The 20,383-nt window shown below is 43.8% G+C and overlaps 1 protein-coding gene across 2 annotated transcripts in view; it reads right to left on the bottom strand.

The window, feature by feature from the left end:
* The window catches only part of DNAH1 (dynein axonemal heavy chain 1), a 141,332-nt gene that overhangs the window by 107,316 nt on the left and 13,633 nt on the right, over positions 1-20,383 (bottom strand). Inside the window, exons 2-12 of one of the 2 annotated variants that reach the window (XM_073352527.1) lie at positions 16,913-17,173; positions 15,958-16,030; positions 11,667-11,841; positions 10,848-11,004; positions 10,118-10,250; positions 6,991-7,152; positions 6,315-6,567; positions 3,600-3,757; positions 2,611-2,822; positions 783-1,081; positions 15-165 (exon numbers count right to left, since the gene is read on the bottom strand). In XM_073352527.1, coding sequence (XP_073208628.1) covers positions 15-165; positions 783-1,081; positions 2,611-2,822; positions 3,600-3,757; positions 6,315-6,567; positions 6,991-7,152; positions 10,118-10,250; positions 10,848-11,004; positions 11,667-11,841; positions 15,958-16,030; positions 16,913-17,128 — 1,989 coding nt within the window. In that variant the 5' untranslated portion in view covers positions 17,129-17,173. Of the gene's footprint in view, positions 1-14; positions 166-782; positions 1,082-2,610; positions 2,823-3,599; positions 3,758-6,314; positions 6,568-6,990; positions 7,153-10,117; positions 10,251-10,847; positions 11,005-11,666; positions 11,842-15,957; positions 16,031-16,912; positions 17,174-20,383 lie in introns of those variants that run through there. The other variant, XM_073352533.1, reaches the window with a different exon arrangement.

A 20,383-nucleotide genomic window follows, 5' to 3' on the forward strand; every position in this document is an offset into this window, starting at 1 on the left:
CCAGAGTAACGCACCGTCTCCAGTTGTGGTATGGTGTGGGTTGCCAGGATTCCCTTGTCGAACAGAGAAATGAGGGAGGTCTCGAAGTTCTCCACAGGTGTGCTGAAGTGAACCCCACTGTTATCCAGAATCAGATCCACTACAAAGAGAGGATTCTTTCGTGGCCTGCAAAGGGAGGAGATGGGGTTTTACGTGGCTGTCTGCAGAAAGAATGGCACCCGCAACACTGCTATTGTGCTATGTCTTTAAATCCCAACAGTGAAACTGACCAGCCGTGTGGCCTTATTCACTTTCCCAGGCTCTAAAATGGAATTAGTAGCAGTCGCCTTCCTCCCTGGGGTGTGAGAGAATTCATTAGCTAACATTAGTAAAGCACATTGAAAAAATTGAACCAGATCCTGGCCTCCAATAAGGCCTGCACTAACAGGACAGCTGGGGATTCGCCCAGCTCTATGCCTCCCTCCCTGGCTCCAGGGTGCGTGCTGGAGACATGTCAAGAGAGACGGACGGATGGAACTGCACGAGCCCCTTGTGGAAAAACTGTGCAACACTATCCAATCTGCCATCCGCAAGGCAGTGATCCCCCTCCAAGCCTACACCAAGCAGTATGAGATGGATGGAACTGAGTTGCTCTTCATCATAAGCACCACCATGAAACCCCAACCCAAATGCAAAGTGTCACTGTAAAAATCTATGGTAATTACAAATACAAAGAGATAGCTATTCTTCCCTCCTCCACTGTTCTCCTCCAAGCCTGACCTTCCCATCTCTCCCCTCCTTACTTGTATGGGCTGTTGATGAGGTCCCCTCCCCATTCCATATCCTCTGAGCAATCCTGGACACTGCCACAAGCATCCAGCAAAAGCTGAGTGAAGCTGACCAGTGAGTCCTGAACCAGGAAGCGCACAGAGTCTTGCAAGTTGAACTTGATGAGCTCCATCAGTTTATGTAGCTTGGACATCTGGTATACACCCCAGTTGGACTGATACAGATTGTACCACCCTTTACCAATCTCCCTCAGACTGCTCTTTACTGCTATCTTGAGAGTATTGATCCAGGTGTCCTTGAGAAACAGCTGAACCTAGAACAAAGAAACATACAGTGAAGAATTTATCCTCAGAGGATTGATGGGAAAACAGTAGGGCAACTACTGACCACTGGCAGGGACCACTAGTGCCCAGTCCAATACCAATCTGCTGTGAAACAACTCATCTCCGATCCATTTTGGTTGACCAATAACCCTCATATTTATGCATACATACCCAACATATTATATATCTAGTTCCTTAACAAAGGGTCATGAAAAGGCCTGCTGTTGAGAAAACATCAGAACTGTGTTTCTCCATTTCACTTAAGCTTCTGTTTTCTATCCCCGTTGTCACAAATTAGACTAGAGGGGACCATTATGATAATATTTTAGTCTGACATCTTCCATAACAAAGGTCACAGAACTTTTCTGAAATACTTCCTCTTTGATCTAGAGTCTGTCTTTTAGAGAAACATCCAGAGATGGAGAATCTACTACAACCTACCAAGGACAGAGTCCCTGCAGCTTGTAAGTATTGCTTACATTCTGTTTTCTGATATGTATGACTTTATATTTGGCCACCGTAAAATACATCGTTTGCTTGTGCCCAGTCTATCAAGCAATCCAGATTGCTCTGGATCAGCCCTTTTCATTATTTACCGCTCTCCTAATTTCTAATTTACTATTCCCCATGGTTTTCTACAGAACAGTATCAGAAGCTGTATTTCATAGGGTCCCCCATAAAACTCTCTGTAAAATATGACTGAGAAATGAGGGGTGGACATTTGTCTTCTTTTGGAACTGATTAAAGTGATGGGAAGGTGCTAACTGAAGGGCAGCAGAGTCCTGCAATGCTTTGATTCATTAAAATGCTACTAATAGTCAAACTTGTTACGTGGACTTCTGCTATTTGTGTGTAGAAATCAAATTTCAACAGTGCAAGGGGAGACAGTATTTTCTCACTGATAGAGTACAGGACTGAGGGTCAGGAGAGTTGGGGTCCTTATATACACTCTGCCTATTAAAATGAAAACACTCTTTTCCTGGCTGGTTCATATCCCAGATTGGGTGGCCTTGGGCAAGTCTCTCAACTTCTCTCTGCCTCAGTTTCCCACGAGGATAAAGCAGCCTTGTACAGTGTATGAAAGTCCTCTGGTGAAAGATATAAAAGATTTATAAGGTTTTATTGTTTTACTCTGTGGTTGTTAGTATCTAAAGCTTTTTCACTAAATTGTGTGGAAAAAATCTAACAAAACTAATAAGAACTCAAAAAAATTCTGTTTTTTCATTATCCGTGTGGTTAAAGAAGAGAGAGGATCTTAAGAAAAATCAGTATTTTTAGTGGAATCAAAGCTCTTGTTCCTTGTAACAATAAGGGGAGAAGGAATAAGAACAATTTGGAAATCTACAATGCAGATTTTGCACCATGTTTTCTAGAAAAGCTTTGTCCAAGTGCAATAAATCAATTATACAATTGCTAAGATCTGTCTGGCATGGTCTGATTGGTATATGCCAAGAGCCCTGTTGATTGTTCTGTATCTCCCCTCCCCTTAAGCGAATGTTCCCTCCCTGCCCTTCCTTACCTGGGTGAAGGTCTGCGTCTGGATCTGTTCAAACTCCTCTAGCCGGCCATACTTAGACAAGGTTGAATGAAACAGAGACATGGCTGCAGCTTTGTTGCACTCATCCCGCACCTGCGATAAGGCAAGGATGACTTCTGGCCTGGTCAGGAGCGAGACAAAAATAAAAGATGCCTGTTGCTCATCAAATGGATAGTCTGGGATCTGGACCAGCCCTGCCAGCAAAAGAGAGTGTGTCACTTTAATAGGAAGAGCATTTTCAATCCCTTTTTAGGTTGGCTTGATTCCACAACACTTTACTCATGTCATTACATATAAGTAATCCCAACAGACACCAAGTGTTCTGCCTATTTGAAGCTGGATGAAAGGGCTGGTGTTGGCACCAAAGGTTTAGGGGACTTCATATCTCACAAACATCTGCCCTGTCCCTGCACAGAAATGGAGCCCTGACCCCAGGACAGATCTGATGTTCTGGCTCATAGGTCCATCATGAGGTTCTTTTTGGTATGGCAGGAATGGCCCAGGGATAGGGACCATGTCCCACAATGGGACTGTGCAGAGGCTGCCAGAAAGAAGAAATCAAGATTCTGAACATGAATGAAAATGAGAGGCGTTCTCGCTCCCAAACATGGCCTTGAAACCTCCACTGTTTGCCTCCAGCTTTCCGCCCACTGTTAATAAAGCTGGACTGTCCATGGAATGCCTCTGCTTGTGCAATCTCACTCAAAGTGCCAAAGCCAAATTCTGTTCCCAGATACACATGTACAGTTTCCAAGGATCATTCATAACCTAACCCCCTAATGTAAATGAGTTCTCCATGCATTTGGCTGTCTACTGGTCCCCCAGAATAACTGGAAAACATACCACCTTGTACATCCTCTTGCATTATAAACCGGTGTGTCTGAAAGTCTCCCACAATAATGAAGAAATCATTTCACAGAAGGACCCTTGCAATCCAACTAGAGCTCAACTTTCTCCACCAGATCCCATACCTCTCTCTGGCACCTTCTCCTCCTCTTTCTCTGGCAGGGTGACATATGAAAACATCTGGGGCTTGGATGTGATGACTCCATCAAAGATAATCTTGTTCATGGTGCGTTCATAGTCTAGGCTCACCTCCTTTTCCAGGCATTGCAGACAGTTCAACAGACTGATGAGGATTATAAAATGAATGAACAGTGATCACTCAGATCTGCATATCTGCACCAATCCTCAAAGATCTTACCCCCAATTTATTTCTCCTGGGTTCGCTTACACTTAGCTTGCTCACTAAAAAAGATCTGAATTACATTAGCAGAGCTATGGAGGTCCAGGAACAGAACAGCAAATGATGCTGCAGGTTTGAGGTTCATTGGCAGAGAGTTGTGTGGGGCCACAGGACAAAATAGTGACATTGCAAAGGTGCCCCACCCAGCTGGGTGGGATGTGAGTGTAAGAGAGGACCAGATTTGAAGCCAGAACTAGCACTCCTTTCTCTCTCTCCTCCTTGCCCTCCAGTTGCTAAGTTGTCTCCCTACTAGTCTGTTCTGCTGGCACTGGTTGCAGCAAAGTGAAACTGACTAGCAGCGGATTAGGATCATCATATCTGAATCATTGCTACAGAACAAAGTGGAAGGGAAACAAGGTATGGACTGGAGGGATGTGAGAAGAAAAGTGTTACAAAGGGGGAAGAGAGACAACCTAAGGGTTGGAGAAAGCTGTGTGTGAATGCTTGGGGTATATGTGCCGTTTTCCCAAATGCCCCTCTGAATATTTACAGAAAGTATAAAATTCCTGATTTTCCTGATCCTGAACTCCAGCTGTCATTATCCTATCATGTTATTGTCTTTCACTTAAAGCACAGAGTACTTCTCTCTGGTTACATCTCTGTTCATAAACAGAGACCTTACTCTCCAGTCTAGATTGCTAAACCACACAGCTCTTCACACCTCCATGTTTCTGAGGGGGGGTCAAAGCAGTTGTTCATTCCAAGGGACTGAAGGCAATACCACCACTGGTAGATGATGATTCAGCAAGCCCAGGGACTCTAAAACTTTTCCCTAGCCTAGGCTGTATCTCAGCAGAGAAACTGTCTCATTTGTAACCAGGTTACTCCTTTCCTTTTCTATTTGATTACACAAGATTCCTGAGCATACTTTCTTTTAATTTGACGATCAGCCACAAAGGCAGTTGGCACCAGACAACTCCACAGCTCTCTGCCGACCACCAGGAAGCACTCTGCAGAGAGCTGGTGGTCCACAGCCTAATATAGGAACCATTGACAACCTGTGCTCTGGAAGCTGTTTCCAGTGTCTGTAACTGAAAATGTGCAGCTCCTATGAAAGTTTCCATCTCTCAGCATTAGCCTACTGTGACACGCTGTACCCCAAAGCAACACCCTGGCACCCCCATATTCACCAGTGTTATATAATTGCAACAAATCTTGTACAAAATATGTCACGTGAGGTGTCAATGGAAAAGTTATGGTTTGCTGAATATGATTATCCTATTTGTATGCGTGTATCATTTTTGTATCTGAAGTTAGAAATATTGACTTTGTACCAGTATTTCAAATGTGTTTGCTCCTGGTTAACACCCACAAGGTAGTTTACATCCAGTCTAGCCAGCACATTGTGGATAAACCATTCAAGGTGATGGCCCTTTTAAGAAATACAATAGGCCATAAAAGAAGCTTACTCCCACCTGATGAATTTTTCTGCGAATGTTCTAGCCAGAATATAGGTAATGGCCCCTGCCACGACTCATCGAAGCATGCAAGAGCATGTGACCAGCTCATGTGACTCTGGACTCCATCTTGTGCCTATACTTTTCCACTAACTGTGCTGGGGGCTTTGTTTGGGACAATGAAGTTCCCCCCACAAGGCAAAAACTATAAAAGGGGGAAGTGACATCATCACTTGGCCTCACTCCCCCCACAACTCAACACCCAGAACCTTAGGAACAAGGACTGAACTGAGGATGCAGTCCCAGGCTGAAGGGATTTCTAGCCTGTGTATGGAAGATTGGTGGACTGTTTGTACCATCAGGGTGAGACACTTCTTGATTCAAATCCTGTCTAGTATACAGAACTTGGATTGAGATTTCATTTTATTTCTTAGGTAACCAACTTTGATCTGTATGCTATTTCTTACAATCACTTAAAAATGTATCTTTCTGTAGTTAATAAATTTGTTTTATATTTTTTTACCTAAAACAATGTGTTGTTTGAAGTCCAAAGGGAAATCTGCTCAAGAACAGGGGATGGTGCGATGTCCTGTCCACATTGAGGGAGGGGCGGACTGGGTGATAAACGTATACTGGTCAGGTTTCTGACCAGGGCAAGACCGTACAGCTCTGGGGTTCTAGGCTGGGGAGCTGTGGGGAACTGGCTGGAGCCTCTCTATTGTTGGTTCATGGGTGGCTGGTAAAAGCACACCTGTAACACAGCTGGGTGTGTCCCTGCCTATGAATGTTTGTGTGAGGGCAGGATCTGAAGGGATCTGCAGCTTGTGTGAGAGCAGCACAGTGTGAGAGAGAGCCCAGGTTGGAAAGACAAAGGGCTCAGCGGTACCCCAGTTCCAGGTTGCACCCCAGGGAAGACAGTCACACCTACCCTATACTGTACCACTATGCAGACATCCAGTAAGGTACATTGAAAGCACAGCAATGATCTGAGTCTTTCGATGAGCCTGTTCTAGCCCCCAGGGAAGAATCAATGGGATATTCACCGTATCTCCTTTCTCAGGTGTGAAGTGCTCATTGCCAGCTGCTTCATTCTACCTAGGCTCTTCTCATTAATGCTCCTCAGCCCATCCACAGGCATGCAGTCCACATACAGATTGTACAGCAACAACGCCTGCGTTTTCTTACGTAGGGTATTGGCGGAAACCACTCGCTGGGCAAACACATGGGGGTCTTCCGCAAGAAACAGCAGACGGACTCGTGGCACCCAGTACTGACATGGCATAAGAGGGGCTCTCCCTGGGGGGAAAGAAGGGAAGACATAAATAACACACGCTGGGGTCCACAGTGAATGCAGAAATCAGATTCCCTATTTATTGTAGCCAATAGATTGAATATGCAATCAGGGTCAGGATGGGGTGGTGGCAGTACAAGAGACTGCCAAATGAGGGATCAGAGTTCAGGTCTGGGTTGGCAGGGGATTGCAGTGCTGAAAAGGCATCATTCTTAACCCCTGCAAATGGTGGGTACTTCGAATATCCCCAAATTACCCACATTACCCCCAAATGGCATTGTTCCAGGAAAAATTATGTCCAGTCCTCCAATGGTGGGGAAGAAGAGGGAAAAGTATTATCACAATGCAGGGCCCTGGTGGTGGAAATGGAAGCAAACAGAGGTAAATGAACGTCTCCCATCTCCTAATGAACCCTAGTCAGAACACACCTTCTGGAGTTACTCCTCCATTTAGAATAGGCCTCCCTTCTTCATCCCGTACCATTCCCCTCTCGTTTGTCTTATGTACCAAGTACAGTTTTGTCTCCTTGTCATAATCCAGGACACCAACGCTGACCCACTTATAGATCAACTCGTGGCTTTTGGGATCCTCTGATGGAAGATATAATCATTACAATTCACAAAAGTAAAATGCTACATGAAAACTTTTAAAAAACACCATTATAGACGCTCAAACGATACGTAAACCACAAATAAAAAAAAACCAGTAAGATAACAACAAACAGAGTAAAAGAGGCAGTTAGAGACAAAAAGACATCATTTAAAAATTGGAAGTCAAATCCTACTGAGGAGAATTGAAAGGAACGTAAACTGGCACGTCAAGGATAAATAGATAATTAGGCAGGCTAAAAAAGAATTTGAAGAGCAAAAGGCACAAAAACTAACAGCAATTTTTTTCAAATACATCAAAAGCAGGAAGCCTGCCAAGCAATCAGTGCTAAAGGAGCACTCAAGGAAGACAAGACCACTGAGGAGAAGCCAAGTAAATTCTCTGTATCTGTCTTCAATGCAGAAGAAGTGAGGGAAATTCCCATACCTGAGCCATTCTTTTTAGGTGACAAATCCGAGGAACTGTCCCAGACTGAGGTGAAAGTAGAGGAGGTGTTGGAACAAATTGATAAATTAAACAGTAATAAGGCACCAGCAGCAGATGAGATTCACCCAAGAATTCTGAAGGAACTTAAAAGATGAAATTGCAGAACTACTAACTGTGATACATCACCTACCACTTAAATGAGCCACTGTACCAGCCTGTGATTGGAGGATAGCTAATATAATGCTGATTTTTAAAAAAAAAGTTCCAGAGGTGATCCTGGCAATTACAAGCCTGTAAGCTTAACTTCAGTATCAGGCAAATTGGTTGAAACTCTAGTAAAGAACAAAATTATCAGAGGCACAGATGAACACGATGTGTTGGGGAAGAGTCAACGTGATTTTTGTAAAGGGAAATCATGCCTCACCAATCTATTAGAATTCTTTGAGGGAGTCAATACACATGGTGTTTAGTAGGATCAGTGGATACTGTGTACTTGGACTTTCAGAAAGCATTTGACAAGGTCCCTCACCAAAGACTCTTAAGCAACGTAAGCTGTCATGGGATAAGAGAGAAGGTTCTCTCATGGATCAGTTACTGGTTAAAAGACAGGAAACAAAGGGTAGGAATAAACGGTCAGTTTTCACAGTGGAGAGAGGTAAATACCAGGGCCCACAATGATATGTACTGGGACCAGAGCTCTTCAATGTATTCATAAATGATCTGGAAGAGGGGTTAACTGAGGTTGCAAAGTTTGCAGATGATACAAAAATCACTCAACTGCTAAGTCCGAAGTTGACAGAGAGGAGGTACAAAGGGATCTCACAAAACTGGGTGACTGGGCAACAAATGGTGGATGAAATTCAGCATTGATAAATACAAAGTAATGCACATTGGAAAACATAATCTCAACTATACATGCAAAATGATGAAGTCTAAATGAGATGTAGCCAGCAGAAAGAGAGCTTTGAGCCATTGTGGATTGTGTAGTTCTCTGAAAACACCTGCTCAATGTGCAATGGCAATTAAAAAACTAACAGAATGTTAGGAACTATTAGGAAAGGGATAGATAACAAGACAGAAAATATCACAATGCCACATGCCATATAAAGCCATGGTACACACACATCTTGAATACTGCGTGCATTTCTGCTTGCTCCATCTCAAAAAGGATATATTGGAATTGGAAACAGCATAGTGAATGGAAACAGCTTTCATGTGAGGAGAGATTAAGAAGACTGGGATTCTTCAGCTTAGAAAAGAGATGACTAAGGGGGGATATGATAGAGGCCTATCAAATCATGAACGGTGAGGTGAAAGTGAAAAGGATGTGTTATTTATCCGTTCACATAATACAAGATAACCATGTGAACCATTCATTCACATAACACAAGATAAACACATAACCATGGGTCACCCAAGGAAGTACTTTTTCATACAATGCACAGTCAACCTGTGGAGCTCATTGTCAGGGAATGTTGTGAAGGCCAAAAGTATAACTGGGTTCAAAAAAGAATTAGATGAGTCTATGGTGGATAGGTTCATCAATGGCTATTAACCAATATAGTCAGGGATACAGCCCCCTGCTCTGGGTGTCTAAACCTCTGAGTGCTAGGAGCTGGGACTGGATGATGGGGGATGGATCACTCTATAAATTACCCTGTTCATTCTTTTTATTCCTTCTCAAGCATTTGCCACTGGCCAATGGAACAGATACTGGGCTAGATGGACCATTGATCTGACCCAGTATGGCTGTTCTTAGGCTCTTACGTTCTAAAAGGGTTTAGTTGATTCTCACAAGGTATTGTGGCAGGTAAGATTTCCCAATCAAAATAACTGGGCTGAAGTTGCTCCTCTTCACTGTCATATGTCCCGTAAGGTCAACCTCAGTTGCTTTGAGTTGAAGATTTTCTTTAAAAAATAAATAAATAAAATAAAGTACCCCAGCACAACAACGCAGAATAGTCATGCATGCAATTGCTTCCTGACATTCACTCCATGTATTCTTCCCGTTGTTTAAGTTCTGGAACAACAGGACTGAATAACACACACGGCGGCTCCAATTTTCAGAAGAGCCTCAACTTGGCATCCAGTTTTGCACCCACAAGTAAACACGGACATGTTTCATAGTATTTAGACTTCTAACTTATTGATTTGCAGGTCTGATCAGAGAATTAAACATTTAAGTACTATAAAATTAGCCTGCAATTATTTCTTGGCACAGAAATGTGGTTGCAAAATCAGAAGCTATTTCTAAAAACAAGATCCAATGAATGCTTGGCAGATCTGAGAGCAGAACTCAGTTCTCCTGACTCCTAGTCTCCTGCTCTAACCACTAGAGCCTGTTACCCAAGTACTCACTCTTATTTAATCATCTCTCTGTTCCATTCATCAACATTATATTCATCTAAGTTGGAAAGTTCCATTCCAAATGCTAACCATTCTATTGCAACGATACTGTAAGTGTCATTAGCCCAATGTCACTGTGTAGAGCACCCAAACTATAGCTCATTCATGCTTTACCGTGTCCCAGTTGATCATCTGTAGGTAAAAGTGCTTTTCCGGGAACTGGTTTTCTGTCTTGAGATCCTGGCTCCAACCCCAGCAAGAGCCACTCTTCTGGAGTCCGGCAGTCATACTCTTCATCATCAAATATCTACATAGGCAAGACAATGTAAGCAATGGAAATGAATCCCTGCTTGGGGAAGAAGATAACAACATGGCATAGAAATTTATGAGAGGAAAAGAAACACGTACAGGGGGAAACAGCAAAGGTGCAGAAACCACATAATGTGTTGCCTTATGAAGGACTTATTTCCAAGAGTGGTGTCTAGACTAGTCCTTCTCTTCTAGATAGTAGAGAATGGGGAGGAGATTCTCAACTGGAGAAATTCCAAGCAACCAATGCTGCTGACAGTTGCATTCAGAAGGAAATCTGTATTTGTGTAATATTGGTATTAAAGAAGCCTAAACAACTGTCTTTGGAACAGTCCTGTGAGATGCTGAGCTCCTTCAAGTCCCATTGACTGTAATGAAAGTTGTGGGCACGCATTAACTTACAGGGGGCGCTCAGCACCGTGCAGGATTGAATACTATGGATCCCTAGCCCCCATGGCTTCTATTCTAAAATATTCACCTGTCCATCTCTGTTTCTTACTAAATCAAAAGTAGTCATCATGTACCCTGCTCTTTTCAGTGAGTCCCGAGAGTGTCAGTAGTAATGCAGATGACAGTTCTGAAGCTGCTCGCTTACCTGTAGTGGGAGGTAGATGGGAAAGAGAGGATCTCTCTTTTGCTCAATGGTTGGCATATTGTCAGGGTCTTGGTGCCTGGGCATCAGCTGATTGGAATCTATCCCCTCATTGGCTAATAGCTGAGCAATATCTAGTTTGAGATATAGCCGTCTTCTCCTAGTTAGGCGTCAATGAGATTGAATGGTTATGCTTAATGACGTTATATGAATTGTCATTATTCAATTGTCTTTCAGTCTGCTACAGGGAAGGATGTCTGTGCTAATAACTACAGGTTCAATATGGCACCAAGGCAGTAACAATTGGACACTACCCAGAAGGCAGAACAGATTGATGGAACTTTTAATACTATACTGAACAACACATTGTGGGTGGAATTTTCTGAAGTGCTCAGGGTTGGCCTAACTCTGCACCCACTGACTTCAATGGGAGTTTTACCATTGACCCCAGTGGGAGCAGAGTTAGGCCAAGGCTGAGCACTTTGAAAATTCCATCCTAAGGCATTTATTCTAGGGGATCACTCCTGCATTGTCAGAGATGGTCTGAGTGATCTCAGAGGTCTTTCCCATCTCCAACATCTACAAAGCACAATAACCTTAAGTCATTCTGTCAAAATGTGATCCTCTCTCTATGCAACCTAGGTCTACAGCATTGTGCAGGTGTCAAGGGGTAAGGCTAAACCCTACAATAAAACACTGTCCCTCTTGAAACATTATCTACATAGCACTTCCACATCTTCAGAACGAAATTCAATACCCGGTACTTGTGTGGCTATTCGATGTATACAACAGCTATCACATTGTCCCCCTTCTTGAGGTTACCTCTCTATCTCAATCTTCCGAGGGCACTGTCCTGGCAGCCCCTGAAAGGGAAGCTGCACCTTTGGCTTAAATGCTTGCAGTGGGTAGTCTGACTTGGCTAGGATCTCAGTGGTTGGTCCAATCACTTGTTTGTCCAGGTAAGACTCAATGTTCTCGGGAGTCTCAAATGTTGTCACTGACATCAAACAAAAAAACAAGCGAAGACCTAAGTTCATAAAACAATGTATCTACGTTCACATGCACATACACACAGACAGACAAACTATGCCACCCCTCAGGGTGCACATGTGGGCAATCTACAAGAGTCAGAGCGACTGTACTACACGAGTGAGTGGAGGAGTTAAGCAGACCCTGAGTGAGGCTGTACTGATGAGTGGAAGCCAACCTTGTTTTCTCCCTAGCTTTCTTTGTTTGTGTGCTTATACACGTTATTGTGTATATATAATACCAAAACAACACTATGGGCTCAGTGCCAGCAATAATGTGCATTAAGAATTACTATAAAGCATGTGGATAGGGCTTTGGACTGAGACACAGGAGACCTGGGCAAAACCATTAATCTACCCGGTACCTCAGCTCCCCATTGGTAGAATGGAGAAGATACTTTCCTACAGGGTTATTCTGAAGGTAAGATTAATTAATAACTGAGGTACTCAGATACTATGGTGATAAGAGGCAAATAAATCTAGACTGAGAGCAAGTCAGATAACCAGTAAATTCTGAAGTGCTTACTCATGTTTTATTCAGGCAAACCTCAAAAGGAGTCAGCCATTCAGTTCTCACTCAAGCAAAATTTCCATTCACTTCAACTGGAGTTTGTCTGATTAAGGACTGAATACAAACTGACTAACAATGTCAGGACTTTGGCCTATTGTCTTCAGTGGGAAGTGTGCTCTAACAACAAGTAAAGATCTCCAAGGCTTTGGCCCAAAGAAAATCATCATCTTAGATAACCTATAAATAAAACATAAATGTTTAGATGACTAAGTATACCATCATTAGCTGCAAATAAAAGAACTGCAAGAAGCTGGGAATTTGATGTTTTACCTGAAATAAATAATTAGCTGCAAGATGTAAAGAGCATCATCTCCTTGGAGAGAGCCTAACACAGACCTAAAAATAAGATAAAGGACTTTGAACGAGCGTGGGCTCTTTTAATCTCTTACTTGAGAAACTTTCATACTGGTCAAGGAGAAACTTAGGATTGGGGTCTTAAATTGGACACCTGGATGTGATTAGTTGAAACAATAGTAAAAAATAAAATTCTCAGTCACATAGGAGAACATAAATTGTTGCGCAAAAGTCCGCATGGTTTCTGTAAAGGGAGATCATGTCTTACTAATCTATTAGAGTTCTTTGAGGGGGTCAGCAAACATGTGGACAAGGGGGATCCAGTGGACAGAAAGCCTTTGACAAGGTCCCCCACCAAAGGCTCTTACGTAAATTAAGTTGTCATTGGATAAGAGGGAGATCCTTTCATGGATTGAGAACTGGTTAAAAGACAGGGAACAAAGGGTAGGAATAAATGGTAAATTTTCAGAATGGAGAGGGGTAACTAGTGGTGTTCTCCAAGGGTCAGTCCTAGGACCAATCCTATTCAACCTATTCATAAATGATCTGGAGAAAGGGGTAAACAGCGAGGTGGCAAAGTTTGCAGATGATACTAAACTGCTCAAGATAGTTAAGACCAAAGCAGACTGTGAAGAACTTCAAAAAGATCTCACAAAACTAAGTGATTGGGCAACAAAATGGCAAATGAAATTTAATGTGGATAAATGTAAAGTAATGCACATTGGAAAAAATAACCCCAACTATACATACAATATGACAGGGGATAATTTAGCTACAACTAATCAGGAGAAAGATCTTGGAGTCATCGTGGATAAGTTCTCTGAAGACGTCCACGCAGTGTGCAGTGGCAGTCAAAAAAGCAAACAGGATGTTAGGAATCATTGAAAAAGGGATAGAGAATAAGACAGAGAATATCTTATTGCCCTCATATAAATCCATGGTATGCTCACATCTTGAATACTGCATACAGATGTGGTCCCCTCATCTCAAAAAAGATATACTAGGATTAGAAAAGGTTCAGAAAAGGGCAACTAAAATGATTAGGGGTTTGGAACGGGTCTTATATGAGGAGAGATTAAAGAGGCTAGGACTTTTCAGCTTGAAAAAGAGGAGACTAAGCGGGGATATGATAGAGGTATATAAAATCATGAGTGGTGTGGAGAAAATGAATAAGGAAAAGTTATTTACTTGTTCCCATAATATAAGAACTAGGGGCCACCAAATGAAATTAATGGGCAGCAGGTTTAAAACAAATAAAAGGAAGTTCTTCTTCACACAGCGCACAGTCAACCTGTGGAACTCCTTGCCAGAGGAGGTTGTGAAGGCTAGGACTATAACAGGGTTTAAAAGAGAACTGGATAAATTCATGGAGGTTAAGTCCATTAATGGTTATTCGCCAGGATGGGTAAAGAATGGTGTCCCTAGCCTCTGTTTGTTTGTCAGAGGGTGGAGATGGACGACAGGAGAGAGATCACTAAATCATTACCTGTTAGGTTCACTCCCTCTGGGACACCTGGCATTGGCCACTGTCGGTAAACAGGATACTGGACTGGATGGACCTTTGGTCTGACCCAGTATGGCTGTTCTTATGTACTTATGTATTAAGGTTGTTAATGACGTTGGACCCCATCCTGCAACTTGCTCTGTGTACTTGGATCTTGGTGCCCATATAAATCCCTACAGACATTAAAGCAATTGTGGAGAGCTGTTTGCAGGATCGGGGCCTTTGAAACCAATTCTGTGAGGCACTGAGCATCTGCAGCTTTCACTGAAGGCAAAAATGCTGATGTCAATAATATTTCAGGATCAGAGTCCTTGTAACACAAAAATACCAATCTAACATTTGCTTTTTATAAAAATAACATTTAAACTAATGTAGATCAATCCTAAACAGGCCGCTCTATATATTTAATCTCCGTTTTACTCATATCATTAATCAAATATTGTACTGAATCATGAATTGTCCATATCAACATACAGGTTTATGATTTTTTTGAAGATTTGCCTTTACTGAAGAGTGAATAAAGCATAGAGGTTTTAACAAAATATCTTTAACCTTGCACAAATGTTGGTTTGGTTTCTTCAGAGAACTGCCCTGGTTTATATCTATTGTCAGTAAATGCTACTATTCCCACTGTGGCCTTCCACTTCATTGAAATCTATGAAGCTATTCATTGCAGCACTTTGTGCATTATCAGTTATTTATGTCAATACTTAGTGTGTCATCAGCATTTATACTTACAGCCTGATTTTTCCCCATTATATAAGTAGCATATCATAAATAAAGACCTGTCTCCACTGGTTAGGGATGAGTCGGTCTTGTCAAGATTCACTTGTGGATGAAGTCATTTTCCCTTACTCAGGACAATCAAGAGCACATCTAAAGCACAGTAAGGTGATATATGGCTTCCATCTCTCCCCAGCCTACAATCCAAATAACCAGACTATGCCCTGCGGGTCTGCCAGGCTCTGGGGAAGGGAAAGATCCTTTCCTCTCATAGCCTCTCTATGGCCATACTCCAGCCTCCAGGACATGTGTACCATTTGCAAGTGGGAAAGAAGTGGCAGATCCCTTTTTCCAATACACAAAGCTCCACTGCAGAGTGAGTGTGGAGCTGGAGTCCAGAGCATGCAAAAGGCTGGGACGGGGGGCGCGGGGGGCGAGGAGGAGGGGAAGGTGTACATTTCCTGCCTGGCCAACTCCGGCACCCCCCACAGGAGTAATGGACACATTCCACTGCTGTTGGTAACCTCTGTGCCTACGGAGTGCGGGTTGAGCCTCATATTCAGGCATAATGGACCCGTGAAGGACAGAGTACTCCGAGTGACATTAATCTTGTTATTCTTCCCAGGGTACCCCACAGGTCTAGCTACAAGAGTCGCCTCCTAAGATTAGGTATGGACCCAAATGCTCTGTGGACATCACAGGGGCCAGAAATACCCTGACAGTTGGTAAATCGCTTTTTACTCATGAAGGGGATCATTCTACTGACCTGGGGGTTCACTTCACTCCACCATTCCCAAGTGATTCCATCACCTTGGGATCATCCTTGGCTTTGAGAACAGAATCATGGGAATATTTCCAGTGCTTTTCTAGCCTAAAGTAATCAGCTGAAGCACTAATTTCCCAGCATGCCTAGTGCTACCAACATGAACCCTTTAAGGCCCCATTTCCCAGCATGCCTACAGGCAGTGGCATTATTCTTTTCAGTGCATTTACCTTTTGGCGTGTGCTGCTCAAGATCAGCCTGTCTCAGTAAATCCTTGTACACACTGGGACCAGCGCAAACATCCTGCAAATCCAGCACATAAAAGAATATCACCAGGGCAAGTCAGAGATAAGAGAGAGGGTCCACAGAGAGTAACAGAGAAAGAGAGGGTAGTAAGGGGATCCATAGAGAGTGTCATACAGGGAGAGGAAGAAAGAACCTTCAGTGAGGGCTTGAAGTACTAGAGTTAGAGAGGACATGCTGAAACATAGAGTGCCATGGATAAAGGCTCTAAGTGGCAAAGGGAGTATCTCCGGAAAGGGATAGGGCACATAGCACCACAAACACAGAGGCAGGGGATTTTTAACAGAATGCAGCCTGAAACCAACCAGAGATATCTAGAGAGAGGGCCAAAGAACAAGGAAGCCAGTTGGGCTATGCTTATTTACACCAACTTAAGATCTGGCCTCATACATTTACTAGCCCACGGAGTTCCGTGCCCTGCCCACAATAACATGATCATACACGGCATACTGTGACTGCCTTGAGAGTCAGCCCCCCAGCCAGTAATTCAAGGACATCATGAATTGTGATAGACAAAGCATTGCTGCTTTACCCCCGAAAAGTCAAATCCTATGAGGGCTCTGACCTAGGGGAACAGCTGCAGAATGGGAGACAAGATGCATGGGCCTGGCATTGTTGCCTGCTCCCTGCCTTGCTCTGAGCAGATTGGGTGAAGAGATAGACCAAAGGAGGAGCCGAGGGGGAAAAATTATGGGCAAGAGAAAAGACAACAAGAGAGCCAAGGAGTTCTGTGATTGGTGGGTGTCATTCTAAGCTGTAGTCCTATTTTCTGCATGAGTAAACCTTGCAGATTATCTGCTTTTCACATGGATCCTTACATCTAGGATGATCTGTGAATCTCCAATAGAAAAGATGAAGAAAGAGGAGGCTCTTTGCACTTACCCCCAAGAAAGCTGTGGCTCCTGGATAGAGCACATCAGAGTAAAATCCTTTTTGTTTAATCATTGGGTATTTCCTGTTGGTCCCCCTGTAGATGCTTTCTGCTGGGCTTGAGCTGGCTCCTGGGCTGGGGTCCAAGACCTGAGCCTGGCTGTTGGAATGAGGAGAATAGGGGCTCCTCCCCAGCGAGTTTGTCAATTCTTTCTTTGTCTTATCCATCCTCTCCACCAGTCAGAGGAAAGGTGCTATGAAGCGATCCTGGGCCTTATGGAAAGGAAACCGATAGATACGGTTAACACGGTGTCTCCACCACTTGTAAAATACCTCTCAGCATTTTTTTACATAGCTGGTTCGCTAAGCAGATGAGCGGGTAACGAGGTGCACCTGACCCCCTGCCATGATCCCACACTTTACTTTTATGGCCTGGTGGCCATCTGTCTCACACACCTGATTGGATGGCTCACTAACCCAGGGCAAAAGGGGAACTTCATTATTCCACACAGGTTTCGGAGGAGAAACCAACAGCGGATGTGTTAAAAGCTGCTTTCCTGAAACTGCAGGGACTTCCCAGCATCCAAGAGGCGGCCAGCAGAACTGGAGCAACCCAGGCCTGCACTGAAACTACCAAATAAGCCCCTATGAGCTATAAGCCCCTATTAGGTATGTAGGGGCTTTACCAAATCCCTTAAGGGTAACAGTCCCTTCCAAACTTAACTTAATTCTAGTAAACTTAAAACCAGATACCCCACCCAGCTAGGCCCAGATGTAAATTCTGACTCTGTCTCAGACAATTAAAGCAGAGGTGTCTATGTGAGGACTGCTGAATATTAAAATATAGCCAGAAGCTCCCCGCTCCTTTTTACTGCAGGGGATTTCTTTTCTTTTCTTTTTTTGCTGGTGATCTCAACTCAAAATTTCTGTTCCTCCATCAGGGAAGAGACCAGTACAGGCAAATATTATCGATGTGTGCATTTATTTTTCATACAAAAAAACTTTACATAACTGCAGATGCTAAAGAAGTGCAGCTTTCAGACACGTGGCAAGATGCTAATGTAAAACCAAGGGCTGCAATATTCAGTCCTGAAGTAAGGGCTTGTCTAAATACAAAAACGTTACTGCTCCAACTAAACTGGACTAGTTAAAGTACTACAGCTCCCTTAGTGTTGATGCAGTTATACAGATATAAAGATGTTTATCCTGCTATAGCTTATTACCATACATGTATGGGAATTCTACATCATAATGCCTCTGAAGGCTATTTCTGGCTATTTCTGAAGGCTATTGCACCAGTCCGTGCTCACAGCTGGGCCTGAAGTCTAGCCTACGGGTGGGCAAACTTTTTGGCCTGAGAGCCACATCTGGGAAATAGAAATTGGATGGCGGGCCATGAATCCTCACAAAATTGGAGTTTGGGTGCGAGAGGGGGTGAGGGCTCTAGTTGGGGGTGTGGGCTCCTGGTTGGGGCCAGAAATGAGAAGTTCAGGGGCTAGGAGGGGGCTCTGAACTGAGGCAGGGGGTCAGGGTGCGGGAAGGGGTTCAGGCCCCAGCTGGAGGTGTGGGCTCTGGGGTGGGGCTGGGGATGAGAGGTTTGGTGTCCAGAAAGATGCTCCAGGCTGGGATCAAGGGGTTTGGAGGGCAGGAAGGGGGATCAGGGCTGGGCAGGGGGTTGGGGCGTGAGGAGAGGTTCAGGGGTGCAGGCTCTGAGCGGCACTTACCTCAAGCGGCTCCCGGAAGCAGCAGCATGTCCCTTCTCCGGCTCTTACACAGAGGTGCATCCAGGCAGCTCTGCACACTGCCCGGTCCACAGGCACAGCCCCTGCAACTCCTGTTGGAGCACCGGAGGGGGCCATTGGAGTGCCTAGGAGCTGGAGCAGGACAATGCCACGGCTTCTGGGAGCCACATGGTGCGACCCCCGACCCTGTGCCCCAGCTGGAGCACCAGAGGGGGCAAGTCCCAGACCCCGCTCCCCAGTGGGAGCTCGCGGGCCCACTTAAAACGGCTCATGGGCCGGATCCAGCCCATGGGCCATAGTTTACCCACCCCTGGGTCTAGTTGTAAGTAAAGAATAGCCCATATTCTTCCCATGGTTTGTTTAGTCTGGAGAAGAGAAGACTGAGAGGGGACATGATAACAGTTTTCAAGTACATTAAAAGTTGTTACAAGGAGGAGGGAGAAAAATTATTCTCTTTAACTTCTGAGGATAGGACGAGAAGCAATGAGCTTAAATTGCAGCAAGAACAGTTTAGTTTGGATATTAGGAAAAACTTCCTAACTGTCAGGGTGGTTAAGCACTGGAATAAATTGCCCAGGAAGGTTGTGGAATCCCCATTACTGGAGATTTTTAAAAGCAGGTTAGACCAACACCTGTCAGGAATGGTCTAGGCAATACTTAGTCTTGCGAGTGCAGGGGACTGGACTAGATGACCTCTCAAGATCCATTCCACTCCTATGATTCTGTGATTCTATGATTTACAGAGATGCCTGTTCTGCATGCCAGGAAAGACCTGTAGTTCTGTCTGGTTTAATCCTGGGGGATAAAATATTTGCTCAACAATCTGCTGGTTGAGAGTTTACCAACTTGCCATAGTAGATCTTCATTAAAAAGGTCTTGTCAAGGCTTATAGTCTAAAACTAGTGCTGTCGCTGTTTTGGGTTTCACTGTCACTCAGAGGCACATACCTTTGCCTACTGAGACACTCTGCTCTGTTCTTGAATGCAGATAGTGAAGTGAAATTTACAAAACATCCTATCTGCTCTGTTCAGAGAGTATGAATTTTGTAAATTTCAACTAGCCGCCTGGCAACAAGAATGGATCAGGCACACACAGAAAGGAAAGCATTACATACACACCTAAGATAGTAAGGAACAACTGCACACAGGTTTGTTATTGTAGTGTTCAAATCAGTGAACAATTTTGAGTGATTTTTTTTAAAATCAACGGATAAATTAAGATTACCATGATGTAAGTAAATGAGTGAAGTGAAACATGTTAGCATGATTGACAGTTTCTGCCCAGGACTGAAACAGCATATGCTGCTACAGGTCAGGGCTGAGTTCCATTGACAGCTGTGTGGAGGAAGCATGTACCACAGTGGGCCTGATTCTCCACTGCTTTACACCTTGTGTAGTCATTTACACCTCCAGAATGTCCTTTATGATCACTAAATTTATTCATCAATTTAAATAAACTCCTATTCAGCATCCTGTTCAAAAAGATCCATCTGCCAGACCCTCACAGATGCACAAGAGAAGACGATAATGTATATGCCTGCCTAATGTAACATTGACACACTGTCCAAAATCAGATCTTGAAAAATTTTCTAGCCACCTACCGGACAAAGAATTAAAATGATTAGCCAGAGTTTGATACAGGTAATAGAGAATGGGTGCACTAGCAAATCCAGAGAAAATCCCAGTCCCCTGCAACCCAAGCTTCTGGAGGATGCTTGGGATTTCTACCGGAGTGCTCTTCC

The sequence above is a fragment of the Lepidochelys kempii genome, chromosome 7 (assembly GCF_965140285.1).
Source record: "Lepidochelys kempii isolate rLepKem1 chromosome 7, rLepKem1.hap1, whole genome shotgun sequence".
In the NCBI taxonomy this organism is placed as follows: domain Eukaryota; kingdom Metazoa; phylum Chordata; order Testudines; family Cheloniidae; genus Lepidochelys; species Lepidochelys kempii.